Source organism: Odontesthes bonariensis, chromosome 4, assembly GCF_027942865.1.
Source record: "Odontesthes bonariensis isolate fOdoBon6 chromosome 4, fOdoBon6.hap1, whole genome shotgun sequence".
Lineage (NCBI taxonomy): Eukaryota > Metazoa > Chordata > Actinopteri > Atheriniformes > Atherinopsidae > Odontesthes > Odontesthes bonariensis.
The window spans coordinates 7,901,295-7,915,256 of record NC_134509.1 but is presented as its reverse complement, the minus strand read 5'-3'; the positions used below and the strand labels follow the sequence as shown (position 1 = coordinate 7,915,256).

The 13,962-nt window shown below is 43.8% G+C and overlaps 1 protein-coding gene across 7 annotated transcripts in view; it reads left to right on the top strand.

The window, feature by feature from the left end:
* ptprdb (protein tyrosine phosphatase receptor type Db) overlaps positions 1-13,962 on the top strand; it is a 188,015-nt gene that overhangs the window by 133,280 nt on the left and 40,773 nt on the right. For 5 of the 7 annotated variants that reach the window (XM_075462767.1, XM_075462762.1, XM_075462763.1 and 2 more), the window contains 4 exons: positions 6,670-6,858; positions 10,117-10,134; positions 11,798-11,908; positions 13,316-13,585. In XM_075462767.1, the coding sequence (XP_075318882.1) occupies positions 6,670-6,858; positions 10,117-10,134; positions 11,798-11,908; positions 13,316-13,585 (588 nt within the window). The remainder of the gene's footprint in view (positions 1-6,669; positions 6,859-10,116; positions 10,135-11,797; positions 11,909-13,315; positions 13,586-13,962) is intronic. The other 2 variants (XM_075462768.1, XM_075462766.1) reach the window with 1 other exon arrangement.

Genomic DNA, 13,962 nt, shown 5'->3' with positions numbered 1-13,962 from the left:
TTCGGCATTTAATGTGTTTTCAGTGCTCTACCGTGAATAGGATATTGTTTTCTGAGATTTGCAAAACATTGCATTCTGTTTTTCTGTTTATATTTTTGCAGAACATTGCTGGAGCTCGGGTTATAAATTAAAGCTACGATTACATAAAACAGGTGTATGCAACTGTGAGTCTGGACTCGCTGTACGCATTGATTTCGTGTTCGCAAGAGTCCATTAATGCACAGATATTGCAGATATATGTCGGTGTTAGTGGAGTCCATTAGGAGAGCATTATGTACCGGTAGTTTGAAGCTTAAGAGTGTCTCAGTGAGTGAAGTTGCTCAAACGTGGATAATCACATCACCTGCCTATGCAGGAGATGCTCGTGGGGAAAGGACATGCAGCCTGTTGTTCTACCACCTCTTGACTTTCTTTACTTCTCTGAGGGGAACCGCAACGTTTGCGGTTCTTTCTCCAGTCTTTTACCTTTTTTTTTTTTTTTTCACAAGTCCATTCTCTCTTAATCTTGATTTTGCTCTTCTCGTTTTCCCTCTTTTTACACACCTTCCTTCTTTAGTCTGTCTCTCACTCTTTATGTCTCGCTACATGCTCTCAGGTCCACTGCACAGCAACCTCTAAATTATTCACATCAAACCACTCTTTGCATCTTCTGTGCCGTTCTGCTCCATCCATCCAGAATTCTTCCTGTCTCACGTGGTTGTCTTTGTACTCGTAGGTGTGTGCACACGCGCGCCTGTATGTGTCTTGTCTATGTGACACACGAGAGCACGCGGGCACTCGCCAGCTGTGTGTGTACATCTGTATCTGTGCTCCCGTTCATGCATCTTTGCATCTATTTTTTCGATTTTCCTGTTTCTGTTGTCGGAAGCTCCAATTCGCTCATCGTCAGTCTTTTTTTTTTTTTTTTCCAAGAAGAAGACTCACTCAAGACAATATTCACACACACACAAACACACACAAGCATGCCCTCAATCTAAGACAGTCAGTCTTTACATAGTGATTAGCCTCTTTCTGTTCCTCTGAGGAGTCATTGTGCTGTGGATGAATAAGAGGCCACCTGGGAGCAGCTAATCGTCCCTGATAGACTGTCAGTCTAAATGTTACTACAACGTACACACAGCCTGACACACGCGTGTGTGCACCCACACGCATTCACGCTTGCACTCACACACCCAGCCTTGTCAGTCATGTGTCCTAACCCCCTTGGCTTTCTAAAGGCACGGCTCCAGTAACTGACTGAGTGCCTGACAGGAATCTGGTGTAAAGGTCAGCTGGCTTAATTACTGATGATTAGAACCAGACTAATTGAAATCTTGGCTCATAGTAAATGGCTGTGATTGGCAATGATGAAAAAAAAAATAATGAAGCTTAGAGCAACTGTGTGCTTGAGTATTCACTGTATAATTCATGGTCCTGTAGAAGCTCACATGGGCATATGTGGATGTTTGAAGGTGTGAATTATATAGTTTTAATAGTGACACATTTGTAAGATTTTTAATGTATCGGGACATAAAATGTCATCTGGCTCTGAACACCGGGTAAATACTGCACCAGATGAACAACAACACGACATATGGCATCATGACCGTGTATGTGCAGCACAAGCCAAGCCCAAATTTCAAAGTAGAGTCTGAAAAACAAAGCACATCCTTGCTGTTTCCATAAGAAAAGCAGCTTGTTGCTGCAAATCAAAGGCACCTGATGAGCTGATCCTCAGTGAGTGTGAGCACCTCTATTAGAGCAGAAGTTTTGGCAGTTTGCTGGTCTGGAGCATTCATGTGTGTGTTAACACAATGCCAAAACGCATCAGCAGCAATCTTAGGAAAGCACATGTTGCTGCCCATCAATCTGGTAAGGATTATAAGGTAATCTCCAAACTATTTGGAGTCCATCATTCTGTTGTGTGGAAGATTATTCACATGGAATTCATTCAAGTGGAAAATATTCTAGACAGTTGCCAGTCTTCCCAGGAGTGGACGTTCCAGCAAATTCACACAAAGGTCAGACCATGCAGTGGTCAGAGAAAAAAAGTCAAACCAAAGAGCCAGATTTCTGGCTCCACAGGCCCCAGTTAGCATCCATCCATCTATCCATCATCTTCCGCTTCTCCGGGGATCGGGTCGTGGGGGCAGCAGCTTAAGCAGAGAAACCCAGACCCAGTTAGCATGTTAGATTTTAAAGTTTGTGACAGTACAGTTAGAAAAAGATTCACCAAGTATGGCTTGTTTGGAAGGGTTGCAGGAGAAAGCCTCTTCTCTCTAAAAGGAACATGGCAGCACAGCTCAGGTTTTCCAACAGAATAATGATTTGGACTTGTTGAGTCAATCATAAACCCTCTCTGTACACCACAGTATTAAAGAGTCGTACGGAGACCATTCAGTCTGATGGCTAAAACTTAACCACAATTCGCTCATGCAACAGCACGGTGATCCCAAGCACAGATGCAAGTCTACTGTTGCAAAGGTTCACTCAAAGTTCCAACCTGAACCTGACTGAAGTGCTGTGTGTGAACAAATGCCCACAAACCTGAATGAAGTAAAGCAGTGTTCTAAAGGACTGTGGGCCAGAATTCCTCCACATCAATGTGATCAATTGGTCTCACAGAAAATGATCACTTCAGGTAATACACTCTTTTTTCACTCACTGCTTCTGTATTGTGGCCTAATTTTGTCAAGTAAGTACTGTCATGATATAAAAAGTCATGTTTTGACTTGCATCTGAGGTTGTTTTTACCTAACTTCTAGAAAAGGAGCAGATTTTATTTTTTTAATGACGTGCGTATACTCTCTTTTTCACAAGAGCCCGGCCAAGTTTCAAACTACGCACATGTGGCTGTGTCAACATCCTACCAGAAGCTACCAGGAGCTGCAGATCAGTTTCAGCTGTGATGACGGGCCTTGATTGATCTATTCTGTTTCTGTTTCTTTTTATTCTTTTTTTTTTTCACTGTTGAGGGTCAATCGTGAACGCCAGACACAATTTGCTTGCAGGTGCACGTGTTCTGCACACTTGTGGTTGCGATTCAACAGCCAGCTCGTTCTTTAGTTTCACATGATTGGAAGAGCAGACTTGACTCGCAATCTTCCAGGCAGATGATGAAGGCAGCCAGCAATATGTGTGGATTACAATTTGAGTCTTATATAAAGAGGACAATGTTCGCACGGCAGCTCCCCTGACTGGGAGCCCAGGCTTTTCCGTGAGCTTTGAAATGATCTGGATTGCTCACAGTGGCGAAGTCCAAATGAAACACTGTGATGTGCGGAAGGCGCCGTCAACAGTGGAGCGTAGGGTTACACATCTGCCCTGACCTCAGGGGGTTCTTAGCTGTTACGGTTCAGCAGCGCCGTCTCACGTAGGCACACATACCAGGAGCAGCTTTCTGCCAAACACACCTGTCCCTGTGATGGATTGTGGGAGGCAGGTTACGTAGCGTGCGCGAAACGTGCGTGTGCATCACTGAGCTTCCAGCCCTTTCACTTATGTCAATTAACAGCTTGTCAACTGTAAATGAAAAAAGCCTGAGCGTTGTTTTCATTCCTCTCGGGATGTACACCCATGTGCGTGTCTGCGTTTGTGAGACTTCTACAAGCAGATGCGCAGTTACAACTCTTTTATTTTTTTGAGAGACGGAGAAATGCATGACCTTAGGGAGCAGCATTCTAACTGCGCACCCTCACTGCTCAGCGCGGTATCCCACCCCAGGTAGATGAAAAAGAATGCATTATTCCTGCCTACAAGGGGCTGTCTTTGAAGTAAGTGTTTGCATAATGAAAGCGGAGTGAATCAGGATTGTTATGCTGTAGAAGTCCTATGTGCTCGTTCTCCCTCCCTGTCTATTTCTCTCTTGTTCCCTCCTGTTTTCCTTCCTGTCGATCTTTTCCTTCGTCCCGGTCTGTGCTCGTCTTGTCTTTCCTCTTTTCGCACTTTCGCCCTCTTTCGCCGCTCCCCCTCTCGGACGCGACCGCTCACACAAACACGTCTCTCGTCTTGTTCTGCTCGTTTATTATGTCCATGTTTCCATTTGTCAGGCGTCGTGATTGATTGAAACCGGAGCTGTTAAAAGGCCACACATGCACTCATTGATGCCACAGTCTCACGACTCGTTGGCTACGGTTCGATGTGCCTCTACCAGAATTAGCCTCTCCTTGGTGAGGTTCAGCGCTAGGATTTCCCGTTAAAGAGACTCTGTGGCGTGGAGAGAGTTGAAGGCACAGGGGATTCTGGGTAGGGGGGGGGGATTAAAATAGACTTGCTTCTAGATTATATACAGCACAAACACATGCAGGAACGTACACTCCCTCCTCATTGGACTTTTCCACATCATGTCAGTCTTTATGTACTTAATTATGGATGACTCTGGTATCTGATATTATACGAGGCCGTTTCAAAGTGCAGACTTCTAGATGGTTATGAATGGGCTCGCTCTGTATCTATTTGATTCCAAAACAGGATACGGTTTTCTTTTCTTTTAGTCTTTTGTCATCTAATTCATCAAAGCACCGCCCCCTCCCTTCTCTTAAATCTCGCTCCTCAGCTGAATGAAGCGGGCCCACTGCCTTTGATTTCCCTGTGTCACACTGGACCGATTCTCCATGTCTGATTTAATTGCCATTGATTTCTATGAATTGACATCCTAAAATGGTGCAATTCCCATTGGACATGTCTTTATTTAACGTGCCTATTCAATTTGAATCAACTTCCAGAGGGTCGTGTGAAATAGACAAAGCTACTGAAAGTGCAGCTAGGCTGTGATTGATTTGTTTGATTTTCACTCGAACATCCTTCGACTTAAGCTCCAGTGAGTTGGGGGATGTTGGATAGGGTGAATTGGTGCTTAATCTGTTTGGCATCACTGTTTGCTTATTCAGAAGTCTCGCCTCTGGTCGCGAGCCTGATGCAACACAGATTTGGGGATTTCAGATTCATTTAGATTCAACTCAGGCATTTCCCTTCAAAACACTTTGGCACCGGAGGAGTAACTGAACCTGTTTGGTGTCATTGTTTGTGCTAAATCTCAGCCACTTCAGGTTTCAAGCATCCTGCCCAGTGAGCTTGCTGACCTTTTCTATCTGTGGTCTGTGCGGTGCGGTGCGGAGATGGACGGGTGTATTTACTCGGATGCAGCCGGGGAATTCTGCTCTTTCTAATCCTCATAGATTGCTTGATGCATTAAATGGACACATAGGATGTGCGTTTGTATTCTGTTTGTGTTTAGAGGGAATTGAACAGCACTGTGCACTATTTGTTAGTTGCACCTCTCTAGTCCCACTTTGCCCTCAGATCTCCTTTAATTCCTCGTGGCATTAATTCAGCATGGTGATGCAGGTTTGTGGGCAGCCCCTTTATTATGCAAATCCTGTGGTTCCACCACCTCCCAGTGGCACTATAATGGTTTGAGATCTGGTGGCTGCAGATACCATCCAGATGCATCCTGCTTACGGTAGCTGTTGAAAGATGAGTACTTAAAGGTTGGACATGGTCAGAAAATATATTCAAGTCGGCTGTAGGGTTAAAATGAGACTCGGTTGGTACCAAGGAGCCCAAAGTGTTTAATCACACCTCCCCTTCCACCCTGGATAGTTGTTTTCCAAAAATTCAAACTGCAACGTTTGGATGTCACAGCAGAGGTCCTCCATCGGATGAGCTCATGTCCACTAAAGCCTCGGTTTTGTGTTCTTTGTTGCTCTTGTATCCCATCTGCTTCAAGGTTGAGTTGACAGTTGCAGATCAGCAGATCGTCTCGATGTCAAACTCAAATACGCAGCGGGCCTAAATGAAAAACTTGGACAAAGTCGCAGGCCAGCCTTGATATTTATTGAAAAAATGTCTACAAATGAGGAAGTTTTTCTTGCTTGTTGGTCCTGGTTGATGGGCCAACGCACCAGCAGAGCAATCTGAGATGTGTAGTATTAGCGGTGCATGCGCTGTCTACCGGCAGCTCAGCTCTAGTTGACATTTGGTATTTTCTCTCGGGCCAAATATGATTGCACTGCGGGCCAGATTTGGCCCGCGGGCCTGAGTTTGACATCTATGCTCTAGTTTATTAATTGGGGCCAAATTTCTTCCCATGGCCCTTTCACTCGGCTCAACCCCTATTTTGCAGAGGAGAGATGCCACTTTTATTTTAGGGATCATGAACTAGTGCTCATCTAATTCTTTATTTGGAGCTATTGGGGCCATTTGAATGGCCTGATGACCACCGCTCTTTGATCTCACTGACAGAAAAGTGGAAAATGGAGGTGCAGAGCCAATTAGTGAACAGTAAGAGCAGAGCAGGAGCTTACGAGTACCAACTTAAGTGTGTGTATTTCTTACTTGCCTCTTACCAGTTTGAGTAAGCTGTAAGACCACAAGAGCTGAAAAAAAAGAAACACAATAAAAATGAAGTGAAAACACAGGAGACGGAATGCACAACCTGTGAATCAATCAGTAGTGGCATGCATGCACAGTTGACTGAAACCCAAACATCGGTAATTCCAATAGCACAAAATCTTGTAAGAAAAATGTTCCCCTTTTATATATAACTGTGTCTAAAACCATTCTGGTTGAAATTCTTTGCCATGAATACATTTAAAACACCGGTCGTGCAGTAGCTGTGATGGTAAGACCACCCGGCTGGTACTTCCTGCTGGATCCCATCAGGTTCACTGTTGTATTTCATCTGTCCAGAGGACCAGCTGCCCCCAGGGTTTCCCACCATTGACATGGGTCCCCAGCTTAAAGTGGTGGAGCGTTCTCGGACCGCCACAATGCTCTGTGCTGCGAGCGGCAACCCTGACCCAGAAATTACCTGGTTCAAGGATTTCCTGCCGGTCAACACGTCCAATAACAATGGACGAATCAAGCAGCTCCGCTCAGGTAACCAGCCATTTTATTCTTTATTCCTCTCCTTCTCCTCAGTCCCAGCTTTTGTTTCCCCCCTCGAGGTTTTTCCCTCCTCCTTTGCTTTTATCCCCCTTTACCCTCTCCCTGTCTCTCCCACTGAACCCATCTTTTTTTGTTTCCTGCCCCCCAAAATGTATCTTTTTGTTCTTGCCCTCGTTCACCCCTCTCCTTATTGCCCACCCGCCCTCCTCCTGCCGTGGTCTGTGGCTGTGTTTTTCAGCTGATTTTCTCTGCTGCTGCTGCTGTGTTATGAGTTGGCTGTGTATGGTTGCCAACCCCTCTGAACTCCTCAAGGCAAACTTTTGTTGTAAACTCCTAACTTTTCTCCAGAGTCTCTGAGGAGTTCCTGTGCAAGTCACCATCACGACCAGTTGGTTTATTTTCCGTTAACCAGTCGCATTGTTAAATCTTTCTGGCAAGCATAGATGCAAAGCGTGTTAAAGTTCAACTAATTTCTCTGCTGTCGGTTGACACAGTAAAGTCAGGTGATGGTGGGATGCATCTAAGGAATGGCCTCTTTAATGAAGCTCACTGCTGTGACTAAACACTGAAATAACACTTTGTTTTTCCTCGTTTTTTGGGGGGAAACTGTCTTGTTTGGATGTGAAATTGACCTCCTGAAATTGTACTTTTTGTTACATGAGTAAATGCACCAACAGAAAGCGTTGAATTCAGCGGAAATGGCCTGATCCGCTGCATTTCAGTCAGTCTTTTTGATAGCCACAGTAGTGTGTAAAATCCCAACTTGTCATGAAGTCCCCTTCCTCCTCGGTCCTCCCTTTGCTTCCAGGGACCCACTCTAAACCCAGAACACCCTTTCTTGCGATTTGACGCACAGCTATCCTGCTTCTTTATGGATCACAACCTCTTTGTTTTTGGTCCTTGCTTTTTTTTTTTTTATTTATCTTATTACCGCGTGGCTCAACGCTACGCTCTACTCAGGATCCTTTTTTAAACTTATTATCTATAAAAGAAATTGTGTCATATTGAGATATTTTGTATGTTGGCCTAGTTTTTCTTAAACGTTGTTGATTTAAAAAAAAAAAAATAATAACTGTTAACTTTTAGGATTTGTTTAAGTACTACCTAGTCCTGTGTAGTGGAGTTTTGCTTCATTTTTAAGGTGTTTCAACTAAGTCAACACATCTGTGCAACCAATGGTCCGATTATAATGCCATGTCTATGCTGTTCTTTTCTCTCTGTATCTTTTTTAACCACAGAGTCCTTTGGTAAGTGCTTCTGTTCCGAGGCCCACACCCTCACTGTCCACTTTTCTATTTACTACTCACTAATGTTGCTACTCTTGCTGCTACTGCTCACCTTTACACACATTGCAGTGTTATTAAAATGCATGGCATGCATTTTACTAACAGTCACACACAATAATACACACACACACACTTGTCTCTACGTTGCTATGGTTAAAGTTCAGACTCCACAAACAGGACATACACGCACACAAGGACACGCATACACATCTGTGTCACCCTAGAGGTAGCTTGGCCTCACCCTCACCTGTGCACCTGCAGCTTTTCCACACCCAAAGAATTATAACTCTCTCCTCACACTCACCTATTTACTTTTCCACTCGTTCACTTATTCAATTACTCTCTTCCTCACTCACTCACTCTGTCATCCACTCACCCACTTAATCTCTCCACTCTGTTGTATAGAGTTACCAGTCAATACGCCATCAGCCATCAGCTCTAGATAGCTGTTAGGTATGCCTCTGGTGGAGCCGGAGTGGAAATCAATCAATGGCGGCCAGGTTTGACTGTACACTATAATAGTGTGTATCCTGAGAAACCTGGTTACAGTGCAGTGTAGCAGGAGTGACCTCGTCTTAGATGTGTAGCCTTTACGTAGGTGTAGTAAAGCTTAGCGAGGTTGACCAGTTTAGAAAAAAAGAAAAAAATCCACCCTCTGTGCTCTTCTTCATGGGTGTTTTTGGCCATTTTGAAATGAAGGGGTTGTAATATCCACTACAATCCCTCTAACCACGGTGGTTCGTCAGCTGTTTTCTTCACAACTTTGCTTTTTATACGTTGGCTGCGTGCGAGCAGGTAGAACATCTTGTGATTTGATTGGCGCAAAGCACTGATTTAAAAATGGCTCTTTTCCTCCGTTGACGGAAGTCCCGACAATCCAGTTCAGGAAAACCTTTTTTTTTTTTTTGCTTCTTCGAGATATATATTCCCACAGATTGTTGTTGCCTCATCTGTAATATATTCTCTTTTATAAGTCCTGGATGGCTTTTGCAAAGATTTTTAATACATCGATTTCCAAATCCCGTTTCAGTCAGTTGATTGATTAGTGATTGTAAGTCGAGTTACTGGTCTCATAAACTCCTAAAGAAAAAAACAGACCTGGACAGTCTCCGGTTTCTTCTTGTTTCGCATCTTCTAAGATTTCCTGCTTCTCTCCACTCGCTCCCTTCTTTGCAACAGCTTATAAGAGCCGTTGTGGGGGAAATAATTTGGGACGGACCAAGCGGCAACCGAATAAATCACCACGAGCTTTGATATACGACCCGCGTGTTAACCAAGAATAGCAGATGCTCGATATGTGGCGGATCTTGAGCTTGCATGAAGAAAGGGGGCCTTGTGCCACAGCTGACTGGAATTTACACAGAAACGGCACAGAAAGTCGAACGAAAAGAAAAATCTGTAGAATACGGAGTGAAACGATGCGATATAACATACTTCATTGTCCCACTTTGTTCTCAGAGTCAAGTACTGCACACCTAATTGCCTTCACAGCTACAACAGAAAAGTATCGAAGGGTGGATTTTATTCTTTAGGAGCATAAATTAATACATTTTATTTCTATTTCTACAGTATGCACATTTCAGGACATATTTAGAGTGAACCAGTCAACCTCTTAGAGACTTCTGTCTACTCCTAGAGGCACATCTGCCCTGCTCCAAGTCAATGAAACCAAATCAATAACCCATCTCCTTATTGCTCTTTCACTGTCTGTCGCTCTATCTAAGATCTGTTTTTCTCTTCTCAGGCTTATTCTGTCTTTATTTATCCTGTCTTCTTTTTTATGCCTCCCCTTCTTCTCACTTTCTAAGGATCTATATTTTGAGTCTTTCTCTCTAATTTGATTCTTCTCCTCTCCAAGTTATCTCCCCCAGTCCCTCCCTCCCCGATCCCCTTCTCCTTCTGTGGTACTAACATTTTCTTCTTCTTCTCCTTCTCTAATCTCGTGCATTCATTGCCCACTCAGGTGGCACGCCCATACGAGGTAAGACTGCTGGGAGGACCAACATGACACAGTGGCCTGAATCTTTTTCAACCCCTGCTTCCTACTTGTCTCCCAGATCTGAAGAGCAGTTGCTGGTGGGTTTATCAATATGGGCTTCAGGACTCTGCCGTATTGGTAATACTCATCCGACTGCTTCAGATCTGCAGTAGGCACCAGAGGAGGAATTGGAGTTGAGCCAGCTTATCATCATACTATGACTACCACCTCCCCTTTTCTCATCTTTTATCCTCTCTTCATCCTTATATTTTTCCATCTCAGCACTCACTCTATAGCCCAGAAGTCCATTGCTTCCTCCCTCGCCATATTGTGATCTCTCTATCCATCTGTTTATGTCATTTTAAGATTTTATATCTAATTTGTTTCCAGTGCAAAAGCATGGTGTGTTTACAACTTGGGTTTATTCTGTTTGCCGCTTAGTTTGAGGTGATGAAATGTTCTCACTTCTACGTTTGTTTCTTTTATCATTTTTTTTTTACGTCTTTTGATGAGGTGACTTTCTTTTAGTTTTTCCTCCTTTTTTTTCTTTTTTTTGATGGTCTCGACCTAAGGTTGACCCAGCCCCTCCCTCTACCTTGTCTATATTCGCCCAATCAAACATCCCAGTTTTGTTCTCCCTCCCAGCTGTTATTTGCTCCGCCTGACTAGTCCAGATGGCGAAGACTCAGACACGCAATTTGGGTGTGCTCGCACTCACATGTAAATACATCAACCTACGCACACACTCACATTTGCCTCATGGTTGTTTTTTTTTTAACCATCACTTTCTCTTTTCTCCTCCATTGCCAATAAAAAGCCCCAAACAACCACTTTTTTGATAAAGTTTTTCTGGGCGCTTTTTTTTGCCTTACCACACCATATTTAAAGAACCTCTGGTTGACCTTTTTTTTGACAGTTTTTCTATTTTCAGGGAGCAAGAAAGCGTCCGTCTCTTCCCAAGGCTTTGCGTATGTCGTCCATTTTTTTTTTTTTTTTTTTTTCAAATTTGTTGGCCTTGATGGAGCTTGATTGATGTCTTCACTTTCTTACCGGGTGTGTTTTTAAACTGACATCACACTCCTGATCCCATTGGTGGATCCGCAAAGGGTTGGGGATATCTTATTGCCATGGCAACGTCTTTGTCAACTTTTATCCTTGAAAAAAAAAAAAACTGATTTGCTCCCTAATATCTCGTCTCAATTTTCAGCACAGTCTTTTTTTTCTTTTTCTTTTTTTAAAGATTGTATTTGTGACTGGATTTCTCCATATTTTTTCTGCTTGGTTTGTGTGTTTCTGCCTCGCATGAAGACGACATTCTCTGTTTTTATAGGCTTTGTACCTCCCTTTTAGTCTTTTTTTTGTTTTCTTCTCACTTCTAAATCAGGAAGCCCCTTGTTTGGGGCAGATTCTTACCGGCAGTGGTATAAACTTGCTCATGACACATTTTGGCTCCCTTTATAGCCCCGAGCTCCTCACACAGCGTTCAGCTTGCCTTTTGCTTAAAACTCCCTCAGACTCATAAGTTTTCTGAAATTTTTACCATCCCTATATTGATGTATCTGTGGATATATCTGTTTTACCAAATCACCTGATATTCTTCCACTTCTGTGTGATTGCTCTGTCTTTCTGTCCTCTACTCTTTCTATCCTTCTCTTCATCCGTCCAGGCGCCCTCCAGATAGAGATGAGCGAGGAGTCAGACCAGGGGAAGTATGAGTGTGTTGCCACTAACAGCGATGGGACACGCTATTCAACCCCAGCTAACCTCTATGTCAGAGGTAAGATAGAAACCCTCATTAACCCAAATGAATCACAGAACATTAAAATCCATCTATTGATTGAAGGTGTCGTTATTTTTCCTCTTTTTTTGTTCTGCCTAGACGTCTGTTGGGGTTTTCTATGTTATATTAGAGGGACATGATGGCATTAGGCCTGCAGTACTTTATGTTCCTTGAGCTTAATAGTCATAAAACAGGATATTTTGAAAATACCAGCTGGGCTCAGTCTTTCTCTCCAGCCATTAATCGTTCTGCCCTCACTTTTTAGCCTTTAGACCTCAAAGAAAAAACAAATTATCGTCCGCTTAAGACTTGTGTTTCTTCCCAAATTTGACAGGACTATCGCCTCCGCAGGCATTGTCTCCCTCCCTGCCCTTTCAACACACTCGTGTTCATCTGCACAACCACCAAATGTTTGAGTCTTGGACACGTTTTTAATCCTGGAGCATTTTTGCTCCATTGTCTGCCCAGCCCTCTCTCAAAAAAAAAAAAAGGTTTTTAAACTGTGGCACGCTTCTCTGAATCCAACATAGCTCCTGGGCATAGGAAACAAGTGCACACACACAACTGGTTGCACACATGCAGCTTTGTCGTCCACTGTGTATGTATATATAACAAAGCACAGAAAACAGGACAGAGTCAGTGATGTGCGTCTAACAGTGCTTGCAAGGCCAGTAAAATCTTGCAGTGTTGCTCAGTGAGTGTTTGACAGGAGGTCTGTGGAGACAGCTGGCAGTGGAAGCTGCCTTACACTAAAAGGCTTTTCGCCATCTACTGTATGGCTTTCTGTCTTGTCTCTCCTCGTTTCTGTCTTTCTCTGTCTCCGTGGTCTAACTTGTTTTCTCTCCGTCTCTCTGATATTTCCCGTTTCCCCTCCTTTTCTCTCCTCCTCTTCCTCCTCCTGCCGTGCTTTGTCCTGCCTCTCACTGCAGAGCTGCGAGAAGGTTGGTACACCAGCGACTGTGTGGCTCTTTTGAGTCTCTTTTCTCTCATTAAACCTCCATTTGCTTCCGTGTGTCTTGGTTGTTTGGTTACATTTGGTTCTGGAGGTTTAAACCTCCTTGTTCAGGTTACATCATTAAAATACACTCGACGCAGTTTTTCCCCGTGTGTGCGTGTCTGTTTGCTGTGACGTTTTTGTTTTTTTGTACCTTTTTGTGTTTCGGCTCATGAATTATTTAATGTACACACTTTAAAACTGCATTAATAAAACATTTTGATATAACGGGTGGTGTTGTACCAGACTGCCTGCATGCTTGCAGTCTAATCTGAGCGCTGTAAAACTTCCACTCACAGCTCATCGGACTGTATACAGACTCTGATTGTTCTCTGCCTTTCTGCACAATCTTGAATTTCTAATCTCCCCCTCTCCTCTTGCCTTCCTGCCCCCGTTGCTATTTGGTCCAGTGCGTCGCGTTCCCCCTCGCTTCTCAATCCCCCCATCTGACAGTGAAATCATGCCAGGCGGGAACATCAACATCACCTGCGTGGCGGTAGGCTCACCCATGCCGTACGTCAAGTGGATGCTGGGAGCAGAGGACCTCACGCCCGAGGACGACATGCCCATCGGTCGCAACGTGCTGGAGCTGACCGACGTGCGCCAGTCCAACAATTACACCTGCGTCGCCATGTCGACGCTCGGTGTGATTGAAGCAGTGGCGCAGATTATTGTGAAAGGTGGGTTCTGTTGGGGCTTTTGGCGACCTGTCCAGGGTGTACCCTGCCTCTCACGACCCTGAGTTGATTAAGCGGGTGTAGAAAATGAATGGATGTGTCGATGGATGACTATCTTTAAAAGGATTAGCATTCTTTCCTTCTGTCTCCTGTTTGAATTAAATAAAATTTAATCTCAGAGTAAATCTCTGTCGTTTGTCCGTATTAACAGTGTTTAATTTGTGTCTAAAATGCCTTGGAAGCTATAGATAACAAGTTTCTGAAGTGACTGAGTTTGTTTTGTCTAGTTGTCAGACTAATTTTGCCCGTAATTGTTTTCCACTAGTTTTTAATTGCTGTGCAGAGATTATAGCCACCTTATCTCTCTGATGCTGAGCTGC